Source organism: Gorilla gorilla, chromosome 16, assembly GCF_029281585.2.
Source record: "Gorilla gorilla gorilla isolate KB3781 chromosome 16, NHGRI_mGorGor1-v2.1_pri, whole genome shotgun sequence".
Taxonomy (NCBI): domain Eukaryota; kingdom Metazoa; phylum Chordata; class Mammalia; order Primates; family Hominidae; genus Gorilla; species Gorilla gorilla.
Window position 1 is genome coordinate 75,224,355 of NC_073240.2, and position 13,876 is coordinate 75,238,230.

General features: G+C 55.2%; 1 protein-coding gene across 6 annotated transcripts in view; it reads left to right on the plus strand.

Annotated features, from left to right (window-relative positions):
• CCDC33 (coiled-coil domain containing 33) overlaps positions 1 to 13,876 on the plus strand; it is a 101,360-nt gene that overhangs the window by 83,563 nt on the left and 3,921 nt on the right. For all 6 annotated transcript variants that reach the window (XM_004056491.5, XM_055363745.2, XM_063698695.1 and 3 more), the window contains 4 exons: positions 11,438 to 11,603; positions 11,912 to 12,000; positions 12,230 to 12,361; positions 12,452 to 12,545. In XM_004056491.5, coding sequence (XP_004056539.4) covers positions 11,438 to 11,603; positions 11,912 to 12,000; positions 12,230 to 12,361; positions 12,452 to 12,545 — 481 coding nt within the window. The remainder of the gene's footprint in view (positions 1 to 11,437; positions 11,604 to 11,911; positions 12,001 to 12,229; positions 12,362 to 12,451; positions 12,546 to 13,876) is intronic.

The window sequence follows — 13,876 nt, forward strand, 5'->3', positions numbered from 1 at the left end:
GTGTTGCCCAGCAACCAGTAGAGGTGTTCCCAGAGCCTCTTAAGTGGGAGGCAGGGTGGAGAGGACCAGGGCTTTGGCCCTTAGATGCCCGTGGTCACAGGAATCTTTTGCAGGGCCCCCGGCTCCAGCCTAGGCCACCTGAGCCCACACAGTAACCCAGAGAGGGAGGACAGAAGGGCTTCTGGGAAAATCCCTTAAAGTGATCATTGCCTCCTGCTAGTCTGGGCCCTACCTCTGGTGTCTTGGAGGTCCAGCCTTGGATCCTAGAAAGTGGCTGAGCCTGGGCTAGCCTGGGAAGGCTTGCTGGTAGTGCATGTGTGGTGCCGAGCTGTGAGGAGGAGTGGGTGTGGCAGATGGGGCATCCAGTGGAAGCAGCAGCTCAGACCAGGGGCTGGGGCCGCCCCAGTAAGTGCTAACCTTTCTGGTTTGGGCCCCAGTTGCCAAAGCATTTCTTCTTTCCCTTTGGCAAGAATCCCAGAGGATAACCCCAACAAGGGTCATTCCCCACAGGGTGCAGATGAGCAGGCACAGAGTGGGCAAGGGCCTCGCTTCAGGTCGTTCAACAGCTGTGGGCAGAGGCTGGATCAGAACCCAAGGTTCTGGGTTCCAGCCAGGGCTCTTCCCCCACCCAATGTGGGGCATTCCTGAGGCAGCAAAGCTCTAACCAGGGAGGATTCTGGCAGGAGGTGACCAGTGGGGAAGGGTTCTTTGTGGAAGAGTGAACAGGGCCTGTGAGACCAGGACTGGGGTCTGCCCCTCACCACCTGCTGAATGCCCAGCCCTGTACTCATCTGGGCTGAGAGCAAGGGCTGGCCCCAATCTGCTGTCAGCAGAGGCTGGACTCTGGCCCAATACCCAAGGAGTAGTGACTGATGGCCTGTCTTGGGATAGCCCGGGGATATTCCTGGAGGAGGAGGGCCCAGAATGGAGCCTTGAGGGTCAGGCAGCTTTCAGAAAAGCCTAGGAGGGGAAGTAGGAATGGGAAGCCAGCATCTTCCAGGAAGCCCCGCCCCCACCCCAGCCCAGCCGGTCTCCATTGTCCCAGCCAGGCCCAATTAGCACCTGGCTCCTGCAGGGGCCAATTAGACAGGGGCTGAGGTCAGCTGCCGGCCAAGGCCCTGCCACCCCTCCAAGCTTCACCAAGCCAAGCACAAAAGCTTTCTAGGCATCATCTCTGCTGCAGCAGGAAGGGAAAGAAAGCACAGAAGAAAGGGAAAATTCACTCCTTTTGTTTCTTTGCCATAACCTTGGGCTGAACAAAGAAGCAACTGCCTCCCCTCCCTGGGAGGGCAGCTTCTGTGGAGCAGGAAGTCTGTTTTAAACAGCAATTTGCACAGATTTGTTGTGGTTGGGAGGCCCAGATGACATTCGAGGGGAACCAGGAGCAGAGACCTGGGGTGAGCAGGGCCCTGGTTCTAGAAACTCCTGTGACTCCCCACTGCGCTCTGTTCAGAAGCAGAGCTTCCGGGCCTGGCTGGTGCAAACAGGTGGGCCTGCTCCAGCTCTCTAGCCAGACAGACCTGTGTACTTTGCTGCTTCCAAAGAACCCAGCCCAAATGGGCCTCCACACCTTCCCTCAGTGTTCCCCACCTCTCAAGTCCCACCCAATCCAGTCAAATCTCACCTGCACCTCAAAGGCCCAGCTCCACTCCTCCCCTGCAGGATCCCCTCCCCAACCCTAACCCTGGCCTTGACTTGCACTCCTAGGGTGTGAGCCATGTCCCACACAAGGCCTCCCTCCCACTGGGAACTCTCTGAATGCAGGGGTCTCCCCACCCCCAACAGAGCTGAGCTTAGGGGTACAAACAGCAGCTGCCAGGCCCTGCTGGGGAGCAGGTGGAAGGGAGATATATGCCAAACAGAGTCCAAAATGGGGTTTGGGAAGCTGGGGCCACCCTGGGGTGGTGACAGGTGGAGAAGGGGACCCACCAGTGCCATTGCCTCCTCCAGGCTCCCACCCCCAGGGCAATGCCCCATCGCACAGACCACCCTGCCCTCACCTCCCTAACCGTGCCCTCTGTTTCTCAGGAGTGCAGCCTCTCCCACTGGGCTATGCCCTTGCCGCTTCGATATCCCACCCAGCCAATGAGGCTCTCAGTCCTCCCTCGCCTGCCCTCTGGTGGTGATGAGGTTCCAAAGTGAATGGAGGGAAAGAAAGAAGCTTGTCCTCATGGCCAGTGGGTTCTATTGTCCTTCAGTGGCTGGGAAGGGAGCTTGGCTGGGTGGGCAGTGGCAAAGAACTGAGAGGCCAGGGTCCCAGTGGCATTGGCCGGTGTGTTTCTGGGAGTAAGGGGACTTCTTAGCCATGGTGAGCCCCGACCCCTGGGAAAACACTAGTCCCTTTCAGCAAATTTTCAGGCACAACCTCCAACCTCCCCGACTTGTCCCTGAGACGGCCCCTCAGAACTGGGCTTTTGCTCCCTGGTCTCTGGAACTGGAGGAGGCCAGCATCAATTTGCAAGCTGAATTTTCCATTGTATTTTAAAGAAATGTGGTTAATTCGCTTTATTTTATTTTATCTTATTTTATTTATTTATTTATTTTTGAGATGGAGTCTTGCTCTGTTGCCCAGGCTGGAGTTCAGAGGCACGATCTCAGCTCAGTGCAACCTCCGCCCCACCCCCGCCCGCCCCCGGTTCAAGCGATTCTCCCACCTCATCCTCCCAAGTAGCTGGGATTACAGGCATCCACCACCATGCCTGGCTAATTTTTGTATTTTTAGTAGAGATGGGGTTTCACCATGTTGGCCAGGCTGGTCTCAAACTCCTGACCTCAGGTGATCCACCTCCCTTAGCCTCCCAAAGTGCTGAGATTACAGGCATGAGCCACTGTGCCCGGTGTACTTTTTGTATTTTTAGTAGAGAGGGCATTTCACTGTGTTGGCTAGGCTGGTCTTGAACTCCTGACCGTGAGTGATCTGCCCCCCTCGGCTCCCAAAGTGCTGGGATTACAGGCGTGAACCACCGCACCGGGCCAAGAAATGTGGTTAATTCCCTTTAAAAGTATTGGGAAATTTAGATTAGCCAAGAGAGACCTCTCTGACATTCAAAGGACACCTACAGGAGTTCTGTTTGGCAAATCTGGCAGAAGCAGGGTCTGGGTCGAAGGATTTGCCTGAGTAAGTCAGGGAGGCAGGGAGGCCCTTCCCTGCCATCAAGGTCTTCAGGAGCTGAAGGGGGAGCATGTGCGTGGCCCTTGGCAGATGGGGAGTGCCAGGCTGGTATGGGCGAGAAACGGCTTCTGGGCAGAGGTAGGGAAGGCTTTGAAGATAGGGGCCCAGAAGGCTGGGCCCATGGGTGGAGTGGCCAGGGCTAAATTCTGAAAGGGGGTCTAGCTGTGCTGGAAGAGGTGGAAATTCAAAGTTGGAAATTTACCATGAGGGCCAGTGGGAGTCGTTGGAGGGGTCTGGAGGCCAGAGAGGATGTTCCAGTTACCTACTGCAATAACAAACTACCCCAAAATGTTATCATTTAAAATGATAATTTTTTCTTATATTATCACATCTCATAGCTTTGTGGGTCAGGAACTCAGCCACGGCACAGCAGGTCTAAGTCCTCAGCTGGGACGACCTACGGGCAGGGGCGGGAGCAGCCGGGGCTGGGTGGGCCTCACTCTCTCCCATACACTTAGTTTGGGCTTCCTCACAGTCTCAGGGCAGCAAGGAATTAGCAACTAGCAGGGAAGAATTGGGGTTACTGCAAGATGGGTCTCATCCCAAGCCCCTGTCCTCACCACTCAGCCCCAACATCTTCCCTGGAGCTAACCCAGGATAGAGGCCCCAGGTTCAAGATTCACTGAGTGACTTCAGGCAAATCTCTGCACCTCTCTGGTCCCAATATCAGAACTTCTGAGATGGGGGTTCCAGGGCTAGAGGTCTTGGAAGGCTGGCTGGACCGCCTGGAGGAAGGACATGTGCTCCTGGAACTGGGGAGAGAGACAGCCCCGCACACACCTTCCTCAAAATATGAGCTGCGGGCCACTCAGGTTGGCCTCATCCCACCACAGGCTGAAGCTGAGTGTCTGTGGGAGGCGGCTGCCCTCTGCCGACTGCAAAGGCAAACCACATGCAGATGGCCTGGGCCTGCCAGCGATGGATCCTGGGGATCTGGGGAACCCTGAGATTGGGTGGCCGCCCAAGGAAGGGGACAAAGGAGAGGGTGTGTGCCTGGTCCAGCAAACCCACCCTCTGTACCCACTTCAACACTAGCCAGACTGCCACCCACACTGCCTCAGACCCAGCAACCTGTCTCAGGCCTCATTCCCTGGGAGAGTGAAGCCCCTCCCCGCTCCTACCCCTGCTCCAGCCCATACCTCCCCTATGCATCCCTCCCTCTTACCTTCTAATTCTCCAGGAAATCCTCTCTCTCCACCGCTATGCCTCTCCTTGACCCTGTTTTCCTAGCTACCTTTGACCCTTCTCAACCTCACTGTCCCCTCAGACCTTACCCACAGCACCCAGCATTCAGAGCACTGGCCAAGGTCACTTCCTCCAGGCCACACCAAGAGGCTCCCTCTGCAGGTCCAGAAACTGCTAAGCCTTCTCTCCTTTTTCCAAAATTCTTTTAAATTGTGAAATGTAACCCATTTCACAACTTAAGAAAAATTGCATTGAACATATAGAACATAATTATTATAAATTATTATATAGCAAATGTCCATGAAACCACCACCCAGGTCAGGAAACAGCATCACCAGCATCCTCACGCCCCTCATGCCCCTCCCAGCCACACCCCTCCTCTCCTGGATATAATCACTCTGCCAGCTTTCTGTCCTTGCTTTGCTTCTTTTTTTTTTTTTTTAAATTATTTTTTTATTTTTGGGACACAGTCTTGCTCTATCACCCAGGCTGAAGTGCAGTGGCATAATCTCAGCTCACTGCAACCTCCGCCTCCTGGGTTCAAGTGATTCTCAGGCCTCGGCCTGCCAAGTAGCTGGGATTACAGGCACCCGCCACCACGCCCGGCTAATTTTTGGGTTTTTGTGTAGAAATGGGGTTTCACCATGTTAGTCAGGCTGGTCTCAAACTTCTGACCTCAAGTGACCTGCCCGCCTCAGCCTCCCAAAGTGCTGGGATTAAAGGGTTAGGCTGCCGGTTGGTTCATGCCTGTAATCCCAGCACTTTGGGAGGCCAAGGTGGGCGGATCATGAGGTCAGGAGTTCGAGACTAGCCTGACCAACATGGTGAAACCCCGTCTCTACTAAAAATACAAAAAATATTAGCCCGGCATAGTGGCAGGCGCCTGTAATCCCAGCTACTCAGGAGGCTGAGGCAGGAGAATTGCCTGAACCCGGGAGGCGGTTACAGTGAGCCAAGATCACACCACTGCACTCCAGCCTGGGCAATAGAAAGAGACTCCAGCTCAAAAAAAAAAAAAAAAAAAAGTGTGAGCCACTGTGCCTGACCTGCTTTGCTTCTTTATACTGTCGCTACCTGAGCATGCCTCTCGAATCACTCTGGCCTAAATTTTCTATTTTTACCTTCATGGAGAGGGCACCGTGACATACGCATTGCTTTGCACACGGCTCTTTTGCTCACCTTGATGTATGTGAGGTTCACCCACATCACGGTTTCTTATTGCTCTGAAGTATCCCGCTGTATGGGTCTCCACCTGCCCCTATCTCTGCCCCATAATTCCTCACTCACCCGCCAGTTCTTTAATGTTTTTATGAAGGTGAGTTTTGCTTTGTGTCCCATTCAGACCATCTCTAGCGGCGGGTTCATCTCCATCATCCGAGCCGCAAGACTCAAGCGGAAGGTACTCCTTTTGAAGCCCTCTTGCCAGCCTGCTCTCGCCGCTTTTCCTCCTACCTCTCTGGCAATTGCCCTAGTCCTGAGAGCTCCTCTCCTACCACCCCTTGTCCTTGAACCCCCTCCTCACTCCACAGTTGCCAGACGCTGAAAATCTGCTCCCTTCCCAAGGCTCCAATGGAACCAGGGCTGTCCTGCCACCTGTCCCCAACCTGGATTCACTCCAGGCTTGATCACCATCAGCCACTGCTGGCCTCCTGCACCTGAGGCCCTGCAGGTACCTCACCCCTAACACACTCCTCCCCCAACCCAGCTCCCCCTCCTTCCCACTCCAGACCTGCACCTCCTCCACCCAAAGACCCCAGCTCCTCCTCTCCTCATCCCCCACCTCCTCCTTCTCCCCTCTTCCTCCTTCCCACTCCAGGCATGCACCTCTACCAAAAGACCCCAGACTCCTCCCACTCCTCCCCCACCTCCTCCTCCTCCACACTGCAGGCATGCACCTCCTCCACCCAAAGACCCTAGCCCCCTGCCAACCCCCCGCTCCGCCATCCCCAACCCTCCTCTTCGTTGTTCACTTCACTCTGTCATGCTGAGTCCTCCTTGGTCTGCCTCCACCCAGCAAAGGTCCCTGGTTCCCTGCTCTGGGCCTCCATTCATTTCTCTGTCCATCTTGGTGGCCTGAGGCATCTTGCCACAACCCCCCTCCAGCTTAGGCCCTTCAGTGGCCTGCAGGATGGAATCCAAGCTCCTGAGATTGGCCACACCCCTACTTACTCCCCAACCAGCACTCTGCCCTCCAGGAGGTCACCGGCTTTGTTCCTGATCATATACTCTGTCTCCTCCCTGCCTTTGCCACAGTGTCTCCTCTGCCCGAGAGCCCTCTCCCCTACCCCGGGTAACAACTGCTCACCCTCCTAGAGTGAGCTCAGGTTATCACCACCTCCAGGAAGGCTTCCTAGACCTGGGGCTAGGAAAAGAGCCTCCTGTAAGCTCTCCTCTGTCACAGATGTCACTGCCATCTCCTTGGTGTAGATGGGAGACCATCGCAAGCAGGGACGGTCTGGGCTGGTCTGGGCTCCATGGCCCCAGTGTGGACATGGCCTTCAGCAACTGCTGGTGACTGTGCTGCTTCCAGTGTAGCCTTTACACTGAGTCTCTGTGACCTTGGGAACACTACTTCCAATCTCAGCTTCCCCATTTTACAATGAGTTTATAAGGACCCTAAGTAGCCACAGGTGTCATTGGATGCAGTGCCTCAGATTCTGCCCGAAGCACTTCTTATTTTTTTTTGCGGGGGGTGGGTAAGGGTTAAGCATTACCCTCTTTAGGCCTCCTGCACCCAAGGCCCTGCAGGTACCTTACCCCCAACACACCCTCCCTAACCCAGCTCCTCCTTCTCCCCACTCCCAGCATAAAAACAAAGACAATCGCCACTCCTCCTCCTTCGTGGGAACTGGTCCTCAGTTTCTATACAATGAAAGTAGTCACATCATCATATCTTCTGTGCCCACTGCCCAGGGTTATAATAAGAACCATTAAAAGTGCAACGGCAGGCAGAATGGCTCATGCCTATAATCCCAGCACTTTGGGAGGTCAAGGTAGGAGGATCTCTTGAGGCTAGGAGTTCAAGACCAGCCTGGGCAACATAGCAAGGCCCCATCTTTACAGAAAATTTAAAAATTAGCCAGGCATGGTGGCACACACCTGTAGTCCCAGCTACTTGGGAGGCTGAGTCAGGAGGACCACTTGAGCCCAGAAGTTCGAGGTTGCAGTGAGCTATGATCATGCCACTGCACTCTAGCCTGGGTGACAGAGTGAGACTCCATCTTGGAAAACAAGAAAGCACTCAGAAGGTGGTGGAGGAAAAGGAGATGCTGTTGCCAGGCACCCTGGGTGCCAGAGCCTAGGCTGGCACTGTTCATGCCCCTCTCTCTCCACAGCAACCCCCCTTGGGGTGGGGTGATTTTCCCATTCCACGGATGAGGACGCTAAGGCTCAGAGAACAGCCGCCCTTCCAGAGCCAAAGCGAAGGTGTCGGTGCAGCAAAGGCCACCAGCGCTCAGTGGCAGTGGGGCAATTCAAACCCAAGGACACCTGCCATTTCTCACCTGGGCAGGATCTGATAGCTGGGTCTTGGATGGGGAAAGCGCAGTGTCAATGGGTGAGGAGAATGCAGCGGGCACTAGCATTAGGCACAATGGCTTTGGAGTCAGTCCTTCTAGAGGAGGCTAAGCCTAGGGACAAGACAGGGAAGTGGCTGGTGCCTGGCCCTCCCCCAGCAGACTGGAAAGTGGGGAGGGGGCTGGAGGGGAGGGATTGGAGCAGGGGAGTCAGCAGGACCACAACAGGAATCTGGGCCATGGTGTCCTTCCTGTTCTCAAGGCTGGGCTGTGACGCAGAGCATGGCCCTGGGGGTTGGGGAAGCCCAGCTCCAGGCTGTAGGGAGTGGTCAGGGCCGCTTATCTGCAGGCAGTGTCCTCCCAGACCAGCTGTGCTGCTCAAGGTCACTGCTGTGCGGGTGGGGGAAGCTGAGGAGGGAAAGCAGGTCCTTCAGGTTCCCACAGATGTAGAGGGAAGAGAGCATACAGACTGAGGGGTAAGCCAGGGCCGAGATCCCTCTCCATGCCCTGGGGGAGCCCTCTCTCTCAGAGAGCAGCCAGGCTTGGTGGGGGAGGGGGATAGGCACCTGTGGAGGCCTACAGGACTAGTCTCCGAGGAGTGGAGTCCAGCAGGGACCATCTGACTGAGACAGGGACGCGGCCTCACCAGAAGCCATGCTCTCCCTCCATCTCCTTCCTTGCTCTGGGCCCCAGCTTTCTTTGTCTGTCAAAGCGAGGTGTTAATAACAGAGCTCTGGGCCAGGTGCAGTGGCTCATGCCTCTAATCCCAGCACTTTGGGAGGCTGAGGCGGGCAGATTACCTGAGGTCAGGAGTTCGAGACTAGCCTGACCAACATGGTGAAACTCCATCTCTACTAAAAAGACAAAAATTAGCTGGGCGTGGTGGTGCACGCCTGTAGTCCCAGCTACTTGGGAGGCTGAGGCCAGAGAATGGCTTGAACCTGGGAGGCAGAGTTTGCAGAGAGCCAAGATTGTGCCACTGCACTCCAGCCTGGGTGATGGAGTGAGACTCCGTTACAAAACAAAAATAAAAATAACAGAGCTCTGCTCATGCCCCAAAACAGCTGAGTTGGAGAACAGGAGGGTCTTAGAAAAGATGACCCTCTGAATGAGAAGAGGGGGTGATCAGACACATGGGGTGGGCTGAGGAACTGGCAGCCCCTTCCCCCAGGACTCACTCCATGAGCACGCTCACAACCCGGTTATGGACAGGATCATATTAATTTGCCACATGCACTTTCCTTTCACAATAGAGCGTGGCCATCTCTGTGTGTCAGTATAATAAAATCTAGGTCATCCTTTGTGACCACAGCCTGTGGTCCAGAGACTGAGCATGCCCTCATATAAGACCACAAGCTGTGCTGCAGTGAGCATCCCTGCATGCATTTTCCTGGATGTGTGTGTGCGTGTTTCGCTGGAAGCCAAGAAAACCCATTTGGATGCTGCTGTAATTGTCCAGGGCAGACATGCTAAGAGCTTGAACCAGGCTGGGCAAAGAAAGAAGGGGCCAAATTTTCTTTGCCAAAATATCGTGTGCTTCCTTTGGTCAGTCCCGCATCAGTAATGGGCTGCCATAAACTGAAGATTTATAGCACAGCAAAGGAGGGGCCTGGGAGCTCTGGGGGCAGCAAGGAGGAAGAGGAAGGGGTCTGACCTGTTGATTAAAGCAGTGATTAGAATAGAAATGGGTGTGGAGGAGAGTAGCGGCCTCCAAATTATACCTGCCTGGGCAGGGACTTCACGCACCAACTCTTGAGCCTGACAGCAACACCAGGCATCTCTGTGTGAGGACTCTGAGGCTCAGAAAGGTGAAGAGGCCTGGCTGAACTCATACTGCATGTGAGTGGCCAAGCTGGCCTGCTGATCTGGGCCTGACTGCAAAGCCCTGTGTGTGTGTGGTCTCTAGACAGAGTCTCTCCGTTAACAATGCTGTCCGAGGACACCAGATGGGCAGATCTGGAGGAGCCAAGACCTGGAACTCAACAGGGGGAAGTGCTGGGGAGATGAACCTGGCACTGGTGCAATTAGAGGGAGCCCAACCAGAAGGCTAGACAGTGGCAGGTGACAAGTGGTGTCTGGTGGGCCCCTGCTGCCAGGAGATGCCTGCTCTCGAAGCCATGGCCTGCCATGCAGCAGGTGGGAGGCAGTGGCTGAGAAGGCAGGCCATATCCGCAGTCAGCATGAGGCCCAGGTGGGAGCTGGGGGCCAAGCTCTGCTTCCTGGAGGTGTGAGTCCCCACCCGTATGTACACAGCCTCCCACAGCTTCAGGAAGCCCACAGCCACCGGGGCTCAGCAAACTCAGGAGCAAACTCACTTCCCCATGCCCATTTCCTCCACCATCCCAGCTCCCACCTGCTGTTCCTCCATCCAGACCTCTCTGGCTTCACATCGAGGTTGCAGTGAGCTATGATGGTGCCACTGCATGATCCTTTTCTATTTTGTGCTGTTCAGATTTAAGAAACTCCCTTTGTGAAACTTTATAAATAACAGTAGGGAATTTCTGCTTATAAAACAAATGCATATAAATATAGCCTATTAATTTTCATATATATATATACATGCACATGGGCAGGCATGAATTTTTCTCTCGATTGGGGATTGCACTGATCATTCCTTTTTGTAGCCTGCTTTTATCACTTCTCAGCGTATTGTGAAGTGTCCACATATGGAGGCCTCATGGCAGAATTGCACGGCTCTTCAGAACACAGGCTCAAGTCCCTGCAGGCCTGGATTTCAGACCCTGGCTCTATCACTAATCAGTCTTGTAACTGAGCAAGTTACTCACCTCTCTGGGCCTTGGTTACCGCATTGGTATAACGCAGATAATAGTACCTATCCACGCAGGTCTGATGAGAGGACTGAGGGGCACATAAAAAGCTTAGAAGAAGGCCTGGAACACAGTGAATGCTCAATGAGCATCAGACATTAGGATTGCTGTTGTTCCTGACCTCATGGCTGACTCCAGCCTCCAGCCCCACCTCATACCCCACATCCTGTAGCTGGATCCCAGCCTCCACCAAGTTCTAACCTGGGTCTCCCAGGGTGACCTTGGGTCATCTGACTACTGAGCTGTTTGGAGGGCTGATGCCCAGTCACCTTCCAAGTGGCATCCAGTGGGATTTCTGAGAGGTTCTTCCTTGGGTTCTCAGTGACGTGAGGAATGAGAGAAGTTAGAAGACGGGGAAGGAGGAGGGAAAAGGTGAAGAAATAGCTATGATTGAGCCAGACCCTGCAAACCTGGCCCTGGATCTTCTCAAGTCTCCATTGCCCATAGGCCTCCTCCCCTGTGTCCACACCTGGGGTTTCCCCCTGAGTTGGTATCACAGGACGTGATGTGGCCCCGGGGAGAGAACATCAGTGTGGCTGCCCTCACATGGCCAGGATGGGTGAGGATCAAGTCATAACCACCCTTCCAGGGAGCTGCTAAGACTTAGGGCCATGGCTTGGGGCTCCTGGTGCTCACTGGCCTTGTGGGGGACCCACTGACTTTCAAGTGTAGATGTGGATGTGGGACCAGGGTTGCTATGGGGCAGTGGGCTCAGCTCTGGGCTCTGGGATCCACAGGAGATTAACAACTACCGGCGGGCCATGCAGAAGATGGCAGAGGACATCCTGTCTCTGCGGAGACAGGCCAGCATCCTGGAAGGAGAGAACCGCATACTGAGGAGCCGCCTGGCCCAGCAGGAGGAGGAAGAGGGGCAGGGCAAAGCCAGTGAGGCCCAGAACGCGGGTGAGGATGTGCAGGCCACCAAGGGCACCCGGGCTTCTGCCTGGGCCCAGGCTCCAGGTTGTGCAACAGGGTGGCTGGGAGCTTCTCCCAGATGTGCATGCTGCTGGACTCTGGCAAATAGGAGCCCCTCGCCCACAGACACTCACACAGTCCCTGCCCAGCTGGGTCCTCTCAGGGATGGGAAACAGAGAATCCAGTCCCGTCCCAAGCCCTGGGGCCAAGGGATATCTGCCTTCCTGCTACTGACCATGCTGATTTGAGCTGGGAGAGGCTTCCTCCCTGAGCCGGCTCCTCAACCCACCTAACAGTGTCCATGAAGCAGAAACTGCTGCTGAGTGAGCTGGATATGAAGAAACTGAGGGACAGGGTGCAGCATTTGCAGAATGAGCTGATTCGAGTGAGCTGGGGCTTGTCGGGGCAGAGGGGAGGGAGCTATGGTGGGGGAGCATCGGGGTGAGAAGAGTCTGGGAGGAGAAGGGAGAACAGGCACAGAGGGAATGGAAGCACGGAAGAAAGGGGGACCAGCCTGGTGGAGGACTCAGCAGAGGGGCTGAGGTGGACCCCCAGGGCCAAGGTGGACTCCCAGGCACCCATTCTCTCCCCTTCCCTCCTCCCCCATCTCACAGAAGAATGATCGAGAGAAGGAGCTGCTCCTTCTGTATCAGGCCCAGCAGCCACAGGCCGCTCTGCTGAAGCAGTACCAGGGCAAGCTGCAGAAGATGAAGGCGCTGGAGGAGACTGTGCGGCACCAAGAGAAGGCAGGTGGCAGAGGCGCTGCCCCCGAGGCCAACTGATGATGGCAGAGTAGGGAGCCCCTGGGCCAGCCCAGCCTCTGCTCTGCTCTCCAGGTGATCGAGAAGATGGAGCGGGTGCTGGAGGACAGACTGCAGGACAGGAGCAAGCCCCCTCCTCTGAACAGGCAGCAGGGAAAGCCCTACACGGGTGGGTCCACACCCTGATGTGATCAGCTCCCCAGCTTCTGCTCCACCCCTGGAGGCCCTGCCTTCCTGGAGCCTCTCAGCTTCAGGAGAACCTGGGAAGAGGTCCCCTGCACTCAGTTATGTCTGTGGGCCTGGGATACCCAGGATTGCCCTGCTCCCCTCCTCATTCAGGCGCCTCATCCAGAGATCCCCTGAGCTCCCTCCTTCCCTGGAAGCCCCTCAGGACACAATTGGGATGCAGTGTGAGCCAGGCTAGAAAGAGGGTGGACCTCCAGAGGAGGGCCCTGCAGACTAGCACAGCAGAGAGGGCCTTCCCCTGAAGAAGGGCCACCTGGGGCAACACTTCCCAGCTCCTAACCCCAGGATCTGTCGAATTATTTCCCCATACTGCCAAAGATTCTGCCTCTGCAAAGCAAACAAACAAAAATACTTTGATTAAATCAGTGATCTGGGGCCAGGCGCAATGGTTCATGCCTGTAATCCCAGCACTTTGGGAGGCCAAGGCGGGCAGATCACTTGAGGTCAGGAGTTCAAGACCAGCCTGGCCAAGATGGTGAAACCCCATCTCTACTAAAAATACAAAGATTAGCTCGGCATGGTGGCGGGCACCTATAATCCCAGCTACTTGGGAGGCTGAGGCAGGAGAATCACTTGAGCCCAGGAGGCAGAGGTTGCAGTGAGCCAAGATTGTGCCACTGTACTCCGGCCTGGGTGACAGAGGGAGACTCCGCCTCAAAATAAATAAATAAATAAATGATTTGGAGGTTTTCTTCCCCATCGATATTAACCAAAAGCCACCTAAAACTGCCAATCAGCCTCTGATAAGCAGAAAGGACCAGGTAACACCATATCGGGCCAGCCCAAAGCAAGGGATTTCCCTGAGCCTGCCTGTGCAACCTCACCCAGGGCCCCTGTGTGCCCAGCCCTGTGCTTAGCCTTCACCACTGAGGGTCTCAGGGGCAGGAGGGTGTTTCTAGGAGCCTTTAGAATGCAATGAAAGCTGGGCTGGCCTTTCAGGAAGCCTGAGGTCATCCAGGAGTCTGGATGAGACTGAGAAGGCAACCTAGGGAGGGGAAACAGCCAGATCAAAGGCCCAGGGAGTGAGAAGAATTCCAGGATCAGAGAAGGGAGGAAGAGAGAGAGGTGAGGAGCTGAAATACACTGAAGACAAATGAGGAGTTAGAGAGAACGTTGGGGTCAGGTTCTAAAGAGCCTAGAAGGACAGCCTGTGTGCACCTGATCCCACTGGTGGTAGGGAGCCATTGAAGGCTTGGGAGTAGAGGGGAGGGGTGGCAGATTGAAGCAAAATGCTGGAGCAGATCAGGACAGGGA